The sequence below is a fragment of the Mustela nivalis genome, assembly GCF_964662115.1.
Source record: "Mustela nivalis genome assembly, chromosome: 1".
Lineage (NCBI taxonomy): Eukaryota > Metazoa > Chordata > Mammalia > Carnivora > Mustelidae > Mustela > Mustela nivalis.
This window is the reverse complement of record NC_139020.1, coordinates 164,365,797-164,381,517: the sequence shown is the minus strand read 5'-3', so window position 1 is coordinate 164,381,517 and position 15,721 is coordinate 164,365,797. Positions and strand designations below refer to the sequence as shown.

General features: G+C 48.1%; 1 protein-coding gene across 6 annotated transcripts in view; it reads right to left on the bottom strand.

The window, feature by feature from the left end:
• VGLL4 (vestigial like family member 4) overlaps window positions 1-15,721 on the bottom strand; it is a 154,097-nt gene that overhangs the window by 9,262 nt on the left and 129,114 nt on the right. The window contains exon 1 of one of the 6 annotated variants that reach the window (XM_082749555.1): window positions 1,833-1,937. The exons of the other annotated variants lie outside the window; for them this stretch is intronic. Coding sequence (XP_082605681.1) covers window positions 1,833-1,834 — 2 coding nt within the window. The 5' untranslated portion in view covers window positions 1,835-1,937. Of the gene's footprint in view, window positions 1-1,832; window positions 1,938-15,721 lie in introns of those variants that run through there. 6 annotated transcript variants of the gene reach the window in all.

Genomic DNA, 15,721 nt, shown 5'->3' with positions numbered 1-15,721 from the left:
GTACAAGATGTGGCGAGTTCCGTGAGCCCCAAGCTTTGGTCCTGCACATCATCTCTCGGGCAAGCCAGGGAGCCCAGCGTCCTCATCTACCTGTGGTCACAGCAGAATATCCCTCCAAGGGGTTTCAGCAAGGACGGAACAGAAGACAGACACCAACAATCATGCTAGCCCAGTGCAAGTGAGCAGGGGATACAGTGGGACCACATCAGCTCTAAGGTAGAGTAATTCACTGCAGAAGGCACAGTGTTTAATTTATGGGTGGTTTTTCTCCCTCTTACCCTCTGGTTGACTATACCGAATGACTTAAAAGCAATTAGAGAGTACACTGTCAGCCTATTAAGACGGTCATGCAAGAGTATGTCCTGGTCACACAGTTTAATGCTACGCTGCACACACGCCCCTGGCAACCCCAGCCATTTTCTTTTCTTTTCTTTTTTTTTAAAGATTTTATTTGTTTATTTGACAGAGATCACAAGTAGACAGAGAGGGAGGCAGAGAGAGAGAGAGGGAAGCAGGCTCCCTGCTGAGCAGAGAGCCCGATGCGGGACTCGATCCCAGGACGCTGAGATCATGACCTGAGCTGAAAGCAGCGGTTTAACCCACTGAGCCACCCAGGCACCCAACCCCAGCCATTTTCAAAGAACTACAGTACCGAACAAATACAAAAAACCTTAATTTTGAAACCAGCCCATTCGTCATCCCATCTTCCTCTGACGATTCAGAAGACACGACAGGCCTTCCCAGGGAGGGCCACAGGGGCTGTGGAAGCACGTAGTTGGGATCAGGCAGTCCCGCTGAGGAAGTCCCCGCAGCCAGCCCACCAGCCTGTCCCACTTGGGATCGACAGGACTTTCTCCAGACGGGTGTTTGTTGCTAAATATACATTTTCTCAGACTAGGAAAAGACGACATCATCACAATACTCATCCTCAGTATCAGGTTTTCTTCTCAATCTGGATAAAATACAATATTTGACGGATCCATAAACTGCTTCCTTGACACAATCTTCTCCCTGCTCCCCACCCACCAAAACGACGTTCCTGGAGGCCACTGAATGAACAGCAGGCACTCAGTGCACGGACCGGTGGGCTTCTTAGTCCCAATCCACCTCTGTCCGATTCAGACTCCCAGCTTCTCAAGCAATGTTAACCGAGCCCCTATTCTGTGAAGGCTATAGAAAGGAAGACACGGCCTCGCCTTCTTGCAGGTTGGTGAGCCGGCAGGCCAGGCATGGGCTCCCAAGGGGCAGCTACAGCCCCACAGTGCCAGCAGGGCCCCAGGTCCGGAGGGGAGGCAGAATGCTGGAGAGTCAGAGGGCAGAGCCGCCCAGGGCTGACAGCAAGGAGCAGTTTCAAGCTCAGGCAGCACCTATCTCCATCCAATGTCAAAGTCACCAGTGCGGACAGAGGGCAGCCCGCATCCCCCAAATCCGACATCCGGGGCCCTTCAGTGTCAGCCAAGTACAGTGACAGGTATCAACCCGTCAAGCCTCGGGATGGCCAGATGACGAGGCCTGGGGAATAATAAGCCACATCCCAGGGGAGAAGGACGCCCCAAGGCAGCAGGGAACGGTCGAAAGGCACCCAGCTAACAGGGCAGAGAGCAAGACAGGCCAGGGCCATACCCACAACCTGCACCCCCAAAGACCTGCTCTGCACCCATCCTGCCCCCAGGATTGAGAGAAGAGAACTTTGGGGAGGCTAACCCAAAAAACAGTCAACTGCAAGCATGACGCAGTAGGGCATCACGGATCAGGCAAGACACTGACAAACACAAAGAGAAAATGTCTGAAGAACTTGGTGTTCAATTTTAGCAAAATTATACATTACTCACATTTCCAGCTCATTTTCCTGGTTCCCAGAGCTTAAAGACCGACATTGTTTTCCATGTTTCCCCCCTCCTCCAGTGAATCATAGCCCAGGCTCCCCAGCTTCCCAGAGAATCATGTGCTCTCACTGACAGCAGACAGACCACACGCTTTCCGCCCAGGAGATCCAAGTCGCCCCCGTTCTAGTTAAAGGCAAAGTCTGCTTATGAAAAACCAACTGCAGGCCCGTTGGGGCCCAGAGGCCTCCCAGGTGCCTCGCCGCCACCGAGGCCAGGCAGCTGACTCTACAGCATGCCGGCCTCTCGCTGGGAACATGCACTCCCCCTGGGGCAGCACCCCACTGCCAATGTTCAAGGAGAGGAAGCAGAAAGGGGGACAAATGTGGGGAAGTGGTAAAAAGGAAGATGTCTATTCCGCATTCTTCCAGGACCAAGTGTTCCAGGGAATGGACAGCGTATGCCCCTCTGCCCTCTCTGAGTTGAGAAGCCAAGTGTCCACTGGGTCTGGGGAAAAGTGCAGTGAGATGGCAAAAGAATCCCTCCACCACACGCAGAAAGGGCGCTGTGTGCATCTGTGTTCTCATTAGAATGAGGTTTTCCTGCCCTTAGACAAACAGGAGCTCGAAGTTGAAACCAAACCCTTGGAAAGGATCACTTGATATTCTGGGGACTTAGCTGAATTCCATGAACTACTGACAGCTATTAAATAAACCAACATGAGCCTGAATTCTTCTAGCAGGGGAGAGGCAATGGGTAGAAGACATTTTAGTTGGTGCTTTCAAGGGCATATTCTGGGCCCCAGGGAGCCGCCGTGGCTGCGGGTCTCTCAGCCCAGGTGAATGAGGCAGGGCCTAGCCAGCCCTTGCAGGAGCAAACCAAAGGCCTGCCATGGCCTCCTCCATGGGGCACGACAACAGAGGTTCAAAGCAGAAAGGAGCCCGAGCAGTGGTGAGGCCCTGGGGAGCAGGGGCCATGAGAGGAGGGTCACAGCCAAGACACAGCCCTCCCCCCAGTGCAGCCCCTCCGCTTCCATTTCACTTCTTCCTGGAGCAGTTGCCCTCTGGGAAACCTACAGGACAGACAGACCTACAGTAACAGACCTTTATGGCCCAGCACCAACAATAATAAAGTCAGGGGGCACCTGGGTGGCTCAGTCGGTTAAGCGTCTGCCTTCAGCTCAGGTCATGATCCCAGGATCCTGGGATTGAGCCCCACATCAGGCTCCTTGCTCAGCAGGAGCTCACCTGCACAAGTGCACACCCATGCTCTCTCTCAAAGAAAATCTTCAGTAAAAACAACAATAAAGTCAGGAAAGCATCTTCAATTTTAAAAAGCTTCCTCAGACAACATACTTAATGCCACTGAAGGGTACACTTAAGAATGGCTACAGTGATGTCTGGTTGGCTCAGACAGTAGAGTGTGTGACTCTTTATCTCAGGGTATTGAATTCGAGGCCATCGGGTGTAGAGATTATTAAAAAAACAAAATAAACTTTATTTAAAAACGGCTAGAATGGTACATGGTATGATAAATACGCTTTACCAGGATTAAAAATAATAATGATTTTTTTTTTTAAAGCCAAAAGCATCGAACAGCCATTACTTACTGAGTTCCTCGTGTTTATGACGGGGTGGGTGGTGCTGCCCCAGTTTCACAGAAAAGAGGAGCAAGATGCTGAAGATAAACACTTAGCCAAGAATGGAGGGAGAGGCAGGGCATCAGCCAGACATACCAACCGCTCCTCCATCGTCCCCCCAGGCCCTTGTAAGAGTCCTTCTCTACTGCCTGCTCTGCCCAAGCTTCTAGGAGGCCTTCCCTGGCCTCCGGACTGCACGGATAGAGGGAACAGTGGACACGCATGAGGGGACCAGCCCTCCACTGTGTCGCCTTGCCTTGCAGTCAGCCAGCTCCAAGGACACTGGCGAGGGCCCTGCACCCCTCGTGCTCTGCCCTCTCCCCAGAGGCCTGCGCAGGGCCAGGCACATGGTGGACGTTTCCCTCTTCAATGAACAAGGGAATTACTGAAGTACCTACGTTATGCGTGCCTCCAGAGAAGAGCATCTGTGGTGAATGAAAGAGGGATTAAGGAAATTTCAGCGGCAATTCCCAGCAAGAGAAACTTTCTGAACAAGCAGAATTTAGGGAGCTTTTAAATACTGAGAGTAAACAGTAATGAAATGTCTTCTCCCTGTAACTACTTTCCCCAATTTTTGTCCTCCTGCCCCCCAACTATCTCCTAGGCCGTCACACACCACCCCCACTTTCTCCTAGTGAGCAGGGTAATATTCACAGCTTCCTGACAAGCAAGAGGGCATTGGATGTGTCCCCAAGACACTCTGTCAAGCCTGTCACTCCTTGGTACCAACTACAGACTGGAAGCAGAGGGGTCGTGACACCACCAGGACGCTGTGGGGCAGAGGGAAGGCAGAGGTCCCCTCCTGGATTCAGGATGATGAGCTGTGTGTCGCAGGCAGGAAAAGCTGGGAAATACTGGCATTCAGTGTCCCAAAGACACAGAATAATCTGGGACCTCTGCTTCAATCACAAGCACGTTCTGCTTGGCAGCAGAAAGGGGACAGAGACTGACTTTGACTTTAACTGTGGGGAGACACTGTGTTGCAAATGAAATTATCATTGCTTAACAATCAAGACAAAAGCCAGAGCCCTACCACCATCCAAGGCCCAATCTGCGTGGGAAGGGCCCCCGCAGTTGGTGAATTACACTATCCACCCACATAACCGTCTTCCCTGTGAGCTCCCCACAAAGGTAGCATCCCTCTTCTGCTAGTTCAGCTTTCAAAAAGCACACTGTAGGACGTGTGTGCCCTACAGTCCCAGTGAGGAGCGTATACCACTGGCATGTTGCCCTTAGAAAGTAGTGTCCAAAAATACAATGCGTTTAAAGTCAGGGAATCCCTCTATTTACCTTGATTATCTTTATTATCGTGAACTATCACTTATTGAGTGCTACATGCCAGATCATAGTCTAGCCCTTATTGTTACTAAACCCCTCACTACAATGTAAAGTATCATCCCCATTTTATAGAGGAGTAAACTGAGGTTCAGAAAGGTTAGGCAGTTCTTCTAAAGTTGCAAAACCAATACAGTACAAGGATTCTAATTTCTATGTGACTGGCTCCAAAGCCTTTCCTTTGCACCTTTCCCTCTCAAGAGAGGGGGAGCGCACCAGGGAAAACGACAACGACTATGTACCCACCCCCCAGGACTGAAAAATGAAATCACGTACGGTATGCGCTTCTGACATTTTCTTTCCTCTTATGGGAAATGCTGGCAGCAGTCGATGCAGCAGAACATGGGAGACACGGCTGAAGGCCTTCCTTCGTGCTCCCCGGCCCCAGCTCATTCCCCTTCTTCAGCCCTAAATGCACCGCTGTCCTGTATTTGGGGCGTCTTCCTATCTGTGCTTAAGAACTCTCACCACAGAGGAGTCTGTCTGTAAGTACTATGTAGCCAGCCCATTCTAAATCTACATTACGGTCTCATACTGCACGTACTGCCTCACAACCATATGCTCTCCTCCTTGCGTGGTTTTGGGGCTCTACCCGTGCCCTGACCTACAGATCCAGCCGTGCGCCTGCTGTGTGGGACAACTTCACATCTCCACAGGAAGTCACCATCATGTATTTACCTGTCTCTCTACCACCAGGCACCCCAATCATCTCCCTGGTTTGCCTCGTTATAAAAAACCCACGGTGCTTCTGTCCTTGTACATCTCTGCCCAGGAACAGGGTTTCTGAGTACCGCTCAGGTAGATGTCTAGAAGCACACCACTGGCTGCCAAGCTCACCACCTTCCAGACTTCAACAGATGCTGCCAAACCCATCATGACATAGCTGTCCGCTCTGCCCGGCCTCGGCCAGCGATGCGTCACTGGCCCTGGCCACGTGCATCTTCCACGATGTCCGGCTTCAACAGCCTGTGGATCTCTGCTATTTTTGTGGTGCACAGTCATTCCTCCTTGATGTTTTAACTTGCATTTCTCCAGTTACCAGCGGAGTTGAACATATTTTCATACATCTCTTGGTCATTCATTTTCCCATTATAAATTGCTTTTCATTTGTTATGGGTTGAATTGTGTTTTCCCCCAAAAGATGTTGAAGTCCTAGCCCCCAGGAACTATAAATGTGATTCATGTGGAGTCTTTGCAGATATTCCAGTTAAGATGAGGTCATGAGGAGCGCCTGAGTGGCTCAGTGGGTTAAGCCTCTGCCTTCAGCTCAGGTCATGATCTCAGGGTCCTGGGATCAAGCCCCAGGTCAGGCTCTCTGCTCAGTGGGGAGTCTGCTCCACCTCTCCCTCTGCCTGACTCTCTGCCTACTTGTGATCTCTGTCAAATAAACTTTAAAAAAAAAAAAAAAAAAAAAAGGATGAGGTCCTGAGGGTGGGCCCTAATCCAATAGGACTGGTGTCTTTATAAAACGTGGGAAATTTGAATAAAAGGGCAGACAGGAAACGATGTGAAGACGCAGGGAGAATGCCACCTACACGCCAAAGAATGCCTGAGGCTACCAGAAGTTAGGAGAGAGGCAAGAACAGATGGACACTCAAAGCGCTCAAGAAGGAACGGCCCTGCTGACACCCTGATCTGGGCCGTATAGCCTCCAGGACTGGGTGACAATCTACTTCTCCTGAGCCCTCTGCTCCACAGCACTTTGTCACAGCGCTCCTGGGGGAACAGGTATAACTTCCATGGCTTTTCCGCACCACTGCTTTATACTTCTTTAGCTATTCTCCACAATCATGTTTTTTTCCTGCTTTATCTGTAATTAACATATCCCATCCCCCTGCAGATGCATGAATGTCTTAAAGCTTCATTTTCAAAGAGGCTCCACTGGACCTTGTCATCCATGCCTGTCAATAGGAGGGACATTTAATAAAAGTTCCAAGAAATGACAACACAAGTTGACATAGTATATGTGAGGCCAGGCGTGCCAGGGGAAGCTGGAGGGTTAAGCTATCCCCTGACTTCACTTCCAAGAGCAATTCAGGAAGTCAGGAAAAGGCATCCCCAGCTGCCCCCACATACAAGAGGGAAGAAGCCTATCAGCCAAGTTATAATCCAAAACCTTTTGGCTCAGTAACATTTTGGACAAATGATGGGATGAATGACCCACCAGATCTTTCCAACATGCTGCACTGATAGGCTCACCGACAACCAATCCCTCCAGCCCACAGGCCAACTGTGGGTATGGTCCTCCTTCCCGCATTAGTGCTGTGCAAGCCGTCTGGGGTGCCCACCACCATGCCCTTGGAACACGGAAGGAACAGGAGCTGAGAGGTGGTGTGATCACCAAAGGTCACCAGGTGGGTAGGTGGTGAGGCAGGGACTCAAACCAGACCAACCCCTTCCTCTTCTGCCAAAATGGCCTGCAGGGGCTTGAGAAACAGCCCCTTCCTCTAGGGCAGGGAGTGGGGGTGAGATCACAAATAGTGTGGAGTGTAAGAGGAAGTTTGTATCTAAGTGACAATTCCACCGTTAAGTACTCGGACTGTCTCTATAATTGAGTCAAGGGTTTCCAGTCAAAGCCTTCCCAAGAGTGAGAGCCACTAAATTAGTAAAAGGACATCTCTGCATACTGTCCAGGCTTCAAGATTCTTCAGACTTCCCTGCATTCCTCCCAAGATCAGCCCTCATGAGCATTCTGGGAACTCCTGCAGGAGACTGGAAGGAACTCCAGCGGATAGCAAGTCCCTCCTTGAACACAATTACTCTGCAGATCTCACAAGAGACCCTGGGGAACCCAGAAAACCTGACTGACATCACCAGAGTCATAGGGTTGCACATACCCAGCACAACCACTTAAGTAAAGCTTCTAGAAAAAATCCAAATGTGAGCCTTTAGAGAATACATTTCTTAATGATTTTGGTTAGAAACCTCTCTAAACCATCCTATGATCTCCTTCCGTTCTTGGTGACTCGGGATCTTCAGCATAAACATGGCTCTCGGAGGCAAAGGAGCAGGCCTCTGTGACAGGCCCGGCCCGAGTTCTCTCAGATGGCTCGGCCGCTTGAATTCTTGGGTCAACGACTACAGAGTCACTCCTGGAGAAGCCACTGCCCGTGCTGGTCACCCTGCTCCTCGTGGTGGGCCAAGAAGCCGGGCAACTAGGTATGATAGAGCAGTGTGAAAAGGATGAGTAGATAGGCCCTGAGCGAGTTCAGGGCTGGACAGGGTGCCCTTCCCCGTCTCCCACTCCAGTGTTCACAGAGCTGACCTGCTGCACAAAGGAAGAGCTTTCCAGAGCTGTCACCCATAGGAGGCGAGACGCCCAGCGATGCTGGCGGGCAGGGCAGAATTGCCACATATAGTCAGGAGACTCAAGCCATGTTTCCAAATAGCTCAACCCCATGCAAATAAGGCATTGGTTTTCTTCGACGAGAAATGTCTGTACATGTTTCCCACCATTAGCAGAGACACAAGGAAAAACCCGAGAATATGACTTGTAGAGCATCTCATTCAACCCTCCCCACGCCCACCGCCCCCATTGGCGATGATTGCCACTAAGACAGTGGGCCCCTACCTGAGGGCCGGGGACGCCAGAGTCCTCGTGCATGGCAAGCCCTGCTCGCCCCTCAGATGAATCATATACCCCACATGTGTACCCTCTTGCACTTTTCATGAGAATGGATGTGTGGCTGAGATTCACGAATTAATTTAAAATTTCTACTGCTAATAAATTGGTAGGAGTTTTGGACATTATGTATTCTCTCGATGAATGATGCTTAAAAAATACAACCACTTTCATATTTTTGGCATCAAACAGAGTCCTTGTACCAGAGATGGGATGGAAAACATAATGTCTCCCCTTCTGTAACTGAGCTACAATGTCTGAGGTCGACAAAAGCCTCGAAAAGACCATCTACCTCCTTCCACAACAAAGAGGAATCAATATGGTGCTATTTTGCTCTGCTGGCCTAATTTGGGGAATGCTTGGGTCAGCTGGGGCCAGGTTAGGAGAAAAAGGGGGAGCAAGAGACCTGCCCACCAAGACTGTCCAGTGTCAGCACTGGCTTTGCTGGGGTCAACACAGAGGCACAGCTGTCCCTGCTGCTTCCCACCCCACTTTCCACACCCTCCGTCTGATTCTAAGATCCACAGGCAAGACTTTCCTTGTGCTAGAAAAGTGGTATGCGACCCATGGCTTTATGTACCCTCCTCAGGAAGGCGGAGGATGGAAGCACCCCCTTTCTTAGCTATCCACTGGCCTAAGACCCAGAGAAGAAAGGTCCCTCTACACACACCTGGGGTGAAACACACTTGGGAAAATGACTTCCACTCACAGTGTACTTCTCAGAAGACTCCCCCTGTTGGTGTGTGGACCAGTGTCTGGCACACAATGACTAACTTCCGAATGAACCAACCAAAGAGCACACAGACTCTTAAGAAAAACCAGCACTTACTGCTCCAAACAAGGTAGAGGAGTTCACAAAGCTGGTGACCAGAGCAGCACTGGCACAGGGGGAACTGCAGAGCCCACTTCCAGCCGTCCTCAACTCCCCAACCCCGCTGCAGAAAGGAGTGGTCTGGAAATACCTTCCATCATTATTCCTCCTTCCATTCTTCTGGGCTGGTACCGAGCCATCCTTCATAACTCCATTCAAGTTCTTCAGAAGGCTCATTCTTAGTTTTTACTCTGCATTTTGCTACAAATCATTGGAGAATATTATAAAGCCATTTAGCAAAAAGACTGGATGTTTTGTCCTACTCAGAGGAAGAAAGCTTCACGGTAAGACGGCTGTGAATAAAGGAAAGGCAAGGAATCAGAGCATCCCAAAGACGAAGACAGCCATACTGCTGCTTTTTTAACAACCGAAGTACAGTTGGTGCACAATGTTGCACTGTCTCAGGTGTGCCGCAAAGTGATGCAATACATCTGCTACGTTCGTCTCTAACTCACCCCAAGTGTAACTACCAGCCGCCATCACACAACCCTATCAGAGCACCACTATGCTCCTTCCCTATGGCATGCCTTTCGCACCCTTGACTCATTCGTTCCATCACTGAGGGGTGGCTCCTTCTCAAACACTTCTGGAGATGGGCATTTACTTCCTCTTCGGGCATTTCACTCAACGACTAAAGAGCTTCAGGGAAATGTTCTTCCTCACAATGAATGAAATCTGCTTTCCAGCATGATTCTTTGGACAAAGGTCCAAACCTCTGGAAAGCCTTTCAAAAGACTCAATGAAGTCTCTTTCCTCTTCTAGCTCCTGGAAAACTACTATGTCAGCCCTGCCACGGACAGATTCCTCTTCACCAGAGAATTGCTCTCAACTGTGCCAGAACCCCCACCACCCTGACACCTACCCCACACGCCCTACAATGAACACTCATTGGTGAGTATGGTGCCCGGAACTAAACATAATACTCCAGAGGTGACCTAACGCAGAGCACACAGGAAAAGAGAACTCCCCTCAATTTATGGTAGCATATTTCTGAGCCAAACATCAGGACATAAGGCCTAGTAAGAACGAAGGTCAACAGAATTGAACACTCCAGGAGGACTTCAACACTCCCAGTCATCTAGAACTACACTTTCAACAGCATTACCCAAGATGCACCTGGGTCATAAAGTAAGTGTGTGGTTTTCTTTTAACTCAGCTCTATGTGGGACCCCACCATGGCAAGGACAGAGGTGTGTTAGCCCTATCTGCATTACACATGCATGCATGTCAGAGGTGCACGGGTCAATGTCCTTCCTGTGCTGCTGGGTTTGCCGCTGCCTCTCTTCCCCTAAGGGCACCACACACAGTCACCTTCCTGTACCTGATGCTGGTGGCAACCAGTTCCAAATGATTTCCTGACTTCTCGGTATGAGAGGATAACCTCTAATTCAGTACATGTATTCAGCACCAAACAAAATTTGGCCAGTTTTTCTCTCAACCCACCGGCCTACCCTGACTGACATCAGATACTTTTCGGCTAAATTACTAAGTTAACTATATAACTAGACTAAAAAGTTTGAAAATAGAAGTAAGGTAAAGTGAGTAAATATTCATCTAATATAATGAGGGACCTACCAATATTCTTTAAAATGGTTGTAGCAAAGAATCTCGAAGAACTTTTTAAAAGATTTTATTTATTTATTTGTGTGTGTGAGAGAGAGAGAGAAAGCGCACAAGCAGGCAAAGTGGCAGGCAGAGGTGGAGAGAGAAGCAGGGTTCCCACCAAGCAAGGAGCCCGATGTAGGACTCGATCCCTGGACCCTGGGATCATGATCTGACCTGAGCCGAAGGCAGAGGCTCAACCCACTGAGCCACTCAGGTGTCCCTCGAAGAACTTTTATTGGAAAGTAAATTATGCAGGGCACTAATGCTAGGCATTTAGTGCATTAATTCCCTCTGAGCATCTAGATAGTCTAGGCTGTCTTTCGAAGCCTAGAGGGAAAGTTGGCTTTTTTTTTTTCAACACAGATTACACGATAGGAACAAGATGTGAATTAATGATTATTTTAAGGACCTGCAGGTGCTTGGAAAAGGTTATTACAATTGATAGACAAATCACACATCAATTTCTATTCTTAAAGCAAAGTTCCCAAAGGACCTAAAAAAAAAAATATATATATATATATATATATATATATATATCTCCTATTTCATTTTTCTCTGAGTTATAAAGTTGTATTTCCTTACAAATATTCTCATTTGCAAACCATGGAATTCAGAACTAATCAAGCTGCCCACCTGGTTCTATTATAATATCCCTAACATCTAAGAGCCATCCCCTGGCTATTAAAATCATGTCTGTATCCCAAACCTGGAACCTGGAAAAGAAGAGGGAAAAGGAACCTCAGGGAACCTGGTGATTCTGTTCCATGTGAGGTGGCATTTTCCCCAAACTCTTGAACCTCTTCCTAGAACACCTTTGGAGAATCTGGAAGACCACCATTCCCTAATACCCCAATGACACCACCCCTCTTCTCTCCTTGGGGGATACTAAACCAAATGGTAATCATTAATCCTAACTACCCTTTAAATTGCAATTACCAACCCCCCCAAGAGTCATCATATTGTGACTCTCTAGTATTAGATACTAAATATCATATCCCCAGGGAACTGGACGTCTGCTGTCCTCCAAACCATTTACCTCCACCTTACACACCTCTCATCCCAGCTGAGTATGGAACACATAACAGAATCACTATTGTTTATTCAAGCGAACTGAAGTTCATCACGCATTCTTAGATTATTTTTTTACTGTGGTGAAATACACACAAAATTCACCATTTTAGTCATTTTTAAGTATGCCACTGAGTGGCATTAAGAATATTCACACTGTTGTGCAGCCATCACCACTATCCACCTCCAGAATGTTTTCATCTTCCCAAACAGAAACTCTGTCCCCATTAAACACGAACGCCCTGTTCCCCTCCCCCTTTGCCCAAACCACCATCCTACTTTCTCTATGAATCTGACTCATCACATAAATGGAAGCATACACTATCTGTCCTTTTGTGACCAACACACTTCACTTGGCAAATGTCTTCAAGGTTCATGCATGTTGCAGCCTGTGTCAGAACTGTGGTCCTTTTTAAAGGCTGAGTAATATTCCATTGTGTGCATATTCTGTTTATCTCTTCACCCAGTGATGGACATTTGGGTTGTTTCCACCTGTTGGCTATTGTGAATAATGCTGCCATGGACGCGTGTGTGCAAATAACAGTGTGAGTCTCTGCTTTCAATTCTTTGGGGCACGTGCCAGTAAAGTGGACTTGCTGGGTCATATGCTAACTTATGCTACATTTTTAGTCCTTATAAGTTTCGACAAATCATCTACATGTTTGTCCCTCTCTACTAGAGAAAAATAAAAGGCTTCCAAAAGGATGGGTCTGGCCCATAACAATAAGGACAAGAATGGAAGGAAGCCTTGGTAACCACAGTCCAAGCGGTCCATAAGAGAAATGCTCATGAATAATGTAAATATCTGAAATAAAATTAAGTAAACAAAGAACATCCATCACCCAGCTCACTAAAATCAGCAAAGCCAGGCACACACAGGGACGGAAGTCAATGACGCTGTAACCACCAGTAAGCATTTTGGAGACTCACAAGATACAAATTTGTGGTTTTCATTTCTCACTATGGGCCTTTAAAAATTACTCCAAGTCATCCAAGGATGGCTAATGTTAATAATAGTAATAACTACCACTTGTAGAGCATTAGCGTACTGTTTTACAAAGTGTTTTGCACATATATTATCGTTAACAGATCTTCAGCCTGCAACTCCTCCGTGCTGCCCAGAAAATGTGTTTTTCCAATGATGGAGCTAAACCCCCAAGTGTCTGCCTGTGCAGACAGGTGAGGGCACCCGGACGCCCAGCTCTCCAGGAGGGAGTCCCTTCGCTCCATTTTAACCTGAGCTTTGATTCGGAGCAAGGAGGGGCGAGGAGGTCACTTTGTGGAGTGACCTGACAAGTTACTTACACAAAAGCCCTCATTTTCTATTAAATGGGAAGGATCTCTCCATCACTAATTGATCCAACCTACAGAGAGGGGACTCGAGTACAATTTCCACAGAGGGAAGTGGTCAAGTAGCTGAGGTCAAAACCTCCAGACTGCAATTGTGGCCATGGGCTTTTATTTCCCTTGTAATTTTCTTGAAGAATATATGTTAACCCTTTTGGAGGCAATCCTGGCAGTTGAAGTGAGTAGGAAGCAAAAGTCCCCTGTACTCCCTAATCAGCAGCCCCTCAAACTACGCCCCATTATCCTGAGCAGTCCCACGACAGCCGGGCCTAGCAGGAACATGTCAGCCATCACCTGAAGCCCGGTTACTTCCACTCCATCAAGGCAACAATCATTAGTGTGCGTTCACCCCTCCAGCTCATATGTGTCCTCGAGGGCCAGCGCGGCAGCCCAGCACACGGCCCTCTCTCTGCACCCGGGCCCCTCGCCGAAGCCACTCGGGGGACATGGCTCTGATTGGGACAAGGTGCCATCTGGTGAGGGGAGAGGGCTGGGCAGGAAAATCACTGCTGTCCCTTCTGAGCAGAGTCAACTCTACCTCTCCCAGGACTCGCTGCCTCATGGTTTAAATTAATTACAGCTGAAAATACAGGGTTGCCATCTGGTTTGAAAAAGCAAGGATAAGGGAATAAAATGAAAGGGTTTTTGGTACTAACCTCACTTTAATCATTGCCAAAGAGCATGAAGACAGCCCAGCGTCCTCCCACAAGAAAGCCTTGGGCCTCACAAACTTGGCAAGCAGGCCCAGGCACAAAAGTGGGTAGGCAGATCGCTTGTCAGAATAAGAGTCCCCATCGGCGAGGAGAGCTGCAAGGTGAGGGGGCCTGCCTGCCCCCACGCTGCAAGCCAAGCCTCCTGCGGGTCCTGGGGTAGGTTAGCAACTCCTGGGAGGGTTTATGTACACAGGGTGTCTTGCCAAAATGTTACATGCATCATTACAGTTCCATTCGGTGCGCAAATAGATCTGCTGTCAGAATTATAGCATGCGATTTCCGCTTTCTTTGTTTCTCCATCTTCCATAACATAAGGCTTTTATAAAACTCTAAATAAGGCTAAACAAAACACAGGAGGGGAAGGTTGCTGGAGAAGGGAGCCAGCTCTGACGGAACCATGTGTGCAACTCTGCGGCACCCTTGTATCTGGCCCCTCAGTAAAGGAATGTCAAAAATCCTCATTTTTCTTCCCATGCAGCCACAACTAGTCTCACTGGTGTTTTGTAGGAAGCAACTTCCTTCTCCTTTCCTCCCATCAGCAGGATCCTGGATGAGAGACTCTTCTCTGTTAGGACTCGGGCTACAGAGAACTACTGACCGTGGGCACTGGGAAGGCAAAGATACCACAGCAGTCCTTGCTTTGTCTCAATGGGCTTTTGGTGGGTACAGAAAACTCCCAAGTCTGCAACTTTCTCCATCAACCGCCAGCATCAGGTGGCCCATCAAGGGAGGGCATCAAGCCAGATTTTCAACCCAATTTAAATCTCCTGCCCACCATTGGAGTTTTTTTTTTTTTTCCAACCCAGGTGAGTTTTACAAATGAAACCTGGATAAACCTGAGTCCAGCTGTTTTCAGAAAGGAATCCCCACTGAGGCACAGTGGTGTTGAATGGAATAAACTCTAAATAGTAGGTTATAGTCTTTCATAAACCACCAATCAGAACACTAACAGAGAAGGTAAAAGCAGATTATGAAGATAAGCATTTCTGTTCTGGCAAAAAACACATCTTCAACCCAAAAATGATTTGAAAGTTGTCTTCCAAATCCTGCCCTAATAGAATCATTGTCTATAGCAACAGTGTCCATAACATTCAGAATCTCAGGAGTGTAACTTTCGAGTAAATGGTACATCTGTCAAACCACAGGAAACATCTGGTAAAATGGTTAAATAAAAACAGAATTTAAACTTTTGATTTCAGAGCTTACTTATGGTACCCAACAAGAGGCTATTGAAACAAACACCGAAAGCACTCTGGCCATGCACAGTGCTCAGTGATGGTGACAAATGTCCTTGAAGAGGAGGGAGGGAAAAAGCAGACAAGTCAGAAAAGGCAAGTGGTGAGTGTTCCTTCCCCACAGGGCTTTATCCTGCACATTACCAGGCACGGCTAAGCTCCCTGCCCTAACCAGGGCTGACTCCTTCCCTGCACACCCACATCCCCCATGCCACCAACAAAGAGGCACTTGGGAAATGCCAGATAAAATGGACTAATGAAGTAATACACAGACAACAGGCCCTTCTCCATTCCACGGCAACCATGTATTAAGTAGATGCAATTATCCCACTATCAGAACACAGCAGACATGTTACAAGGTACTAACCAACACATTTCAGTCCATCCCAGAACACTTTAGAAGATCTTCCATTAAATAAAAGATTGAATGATTCAACCCCCCCCCCAAAAAAAAAAGATTTCA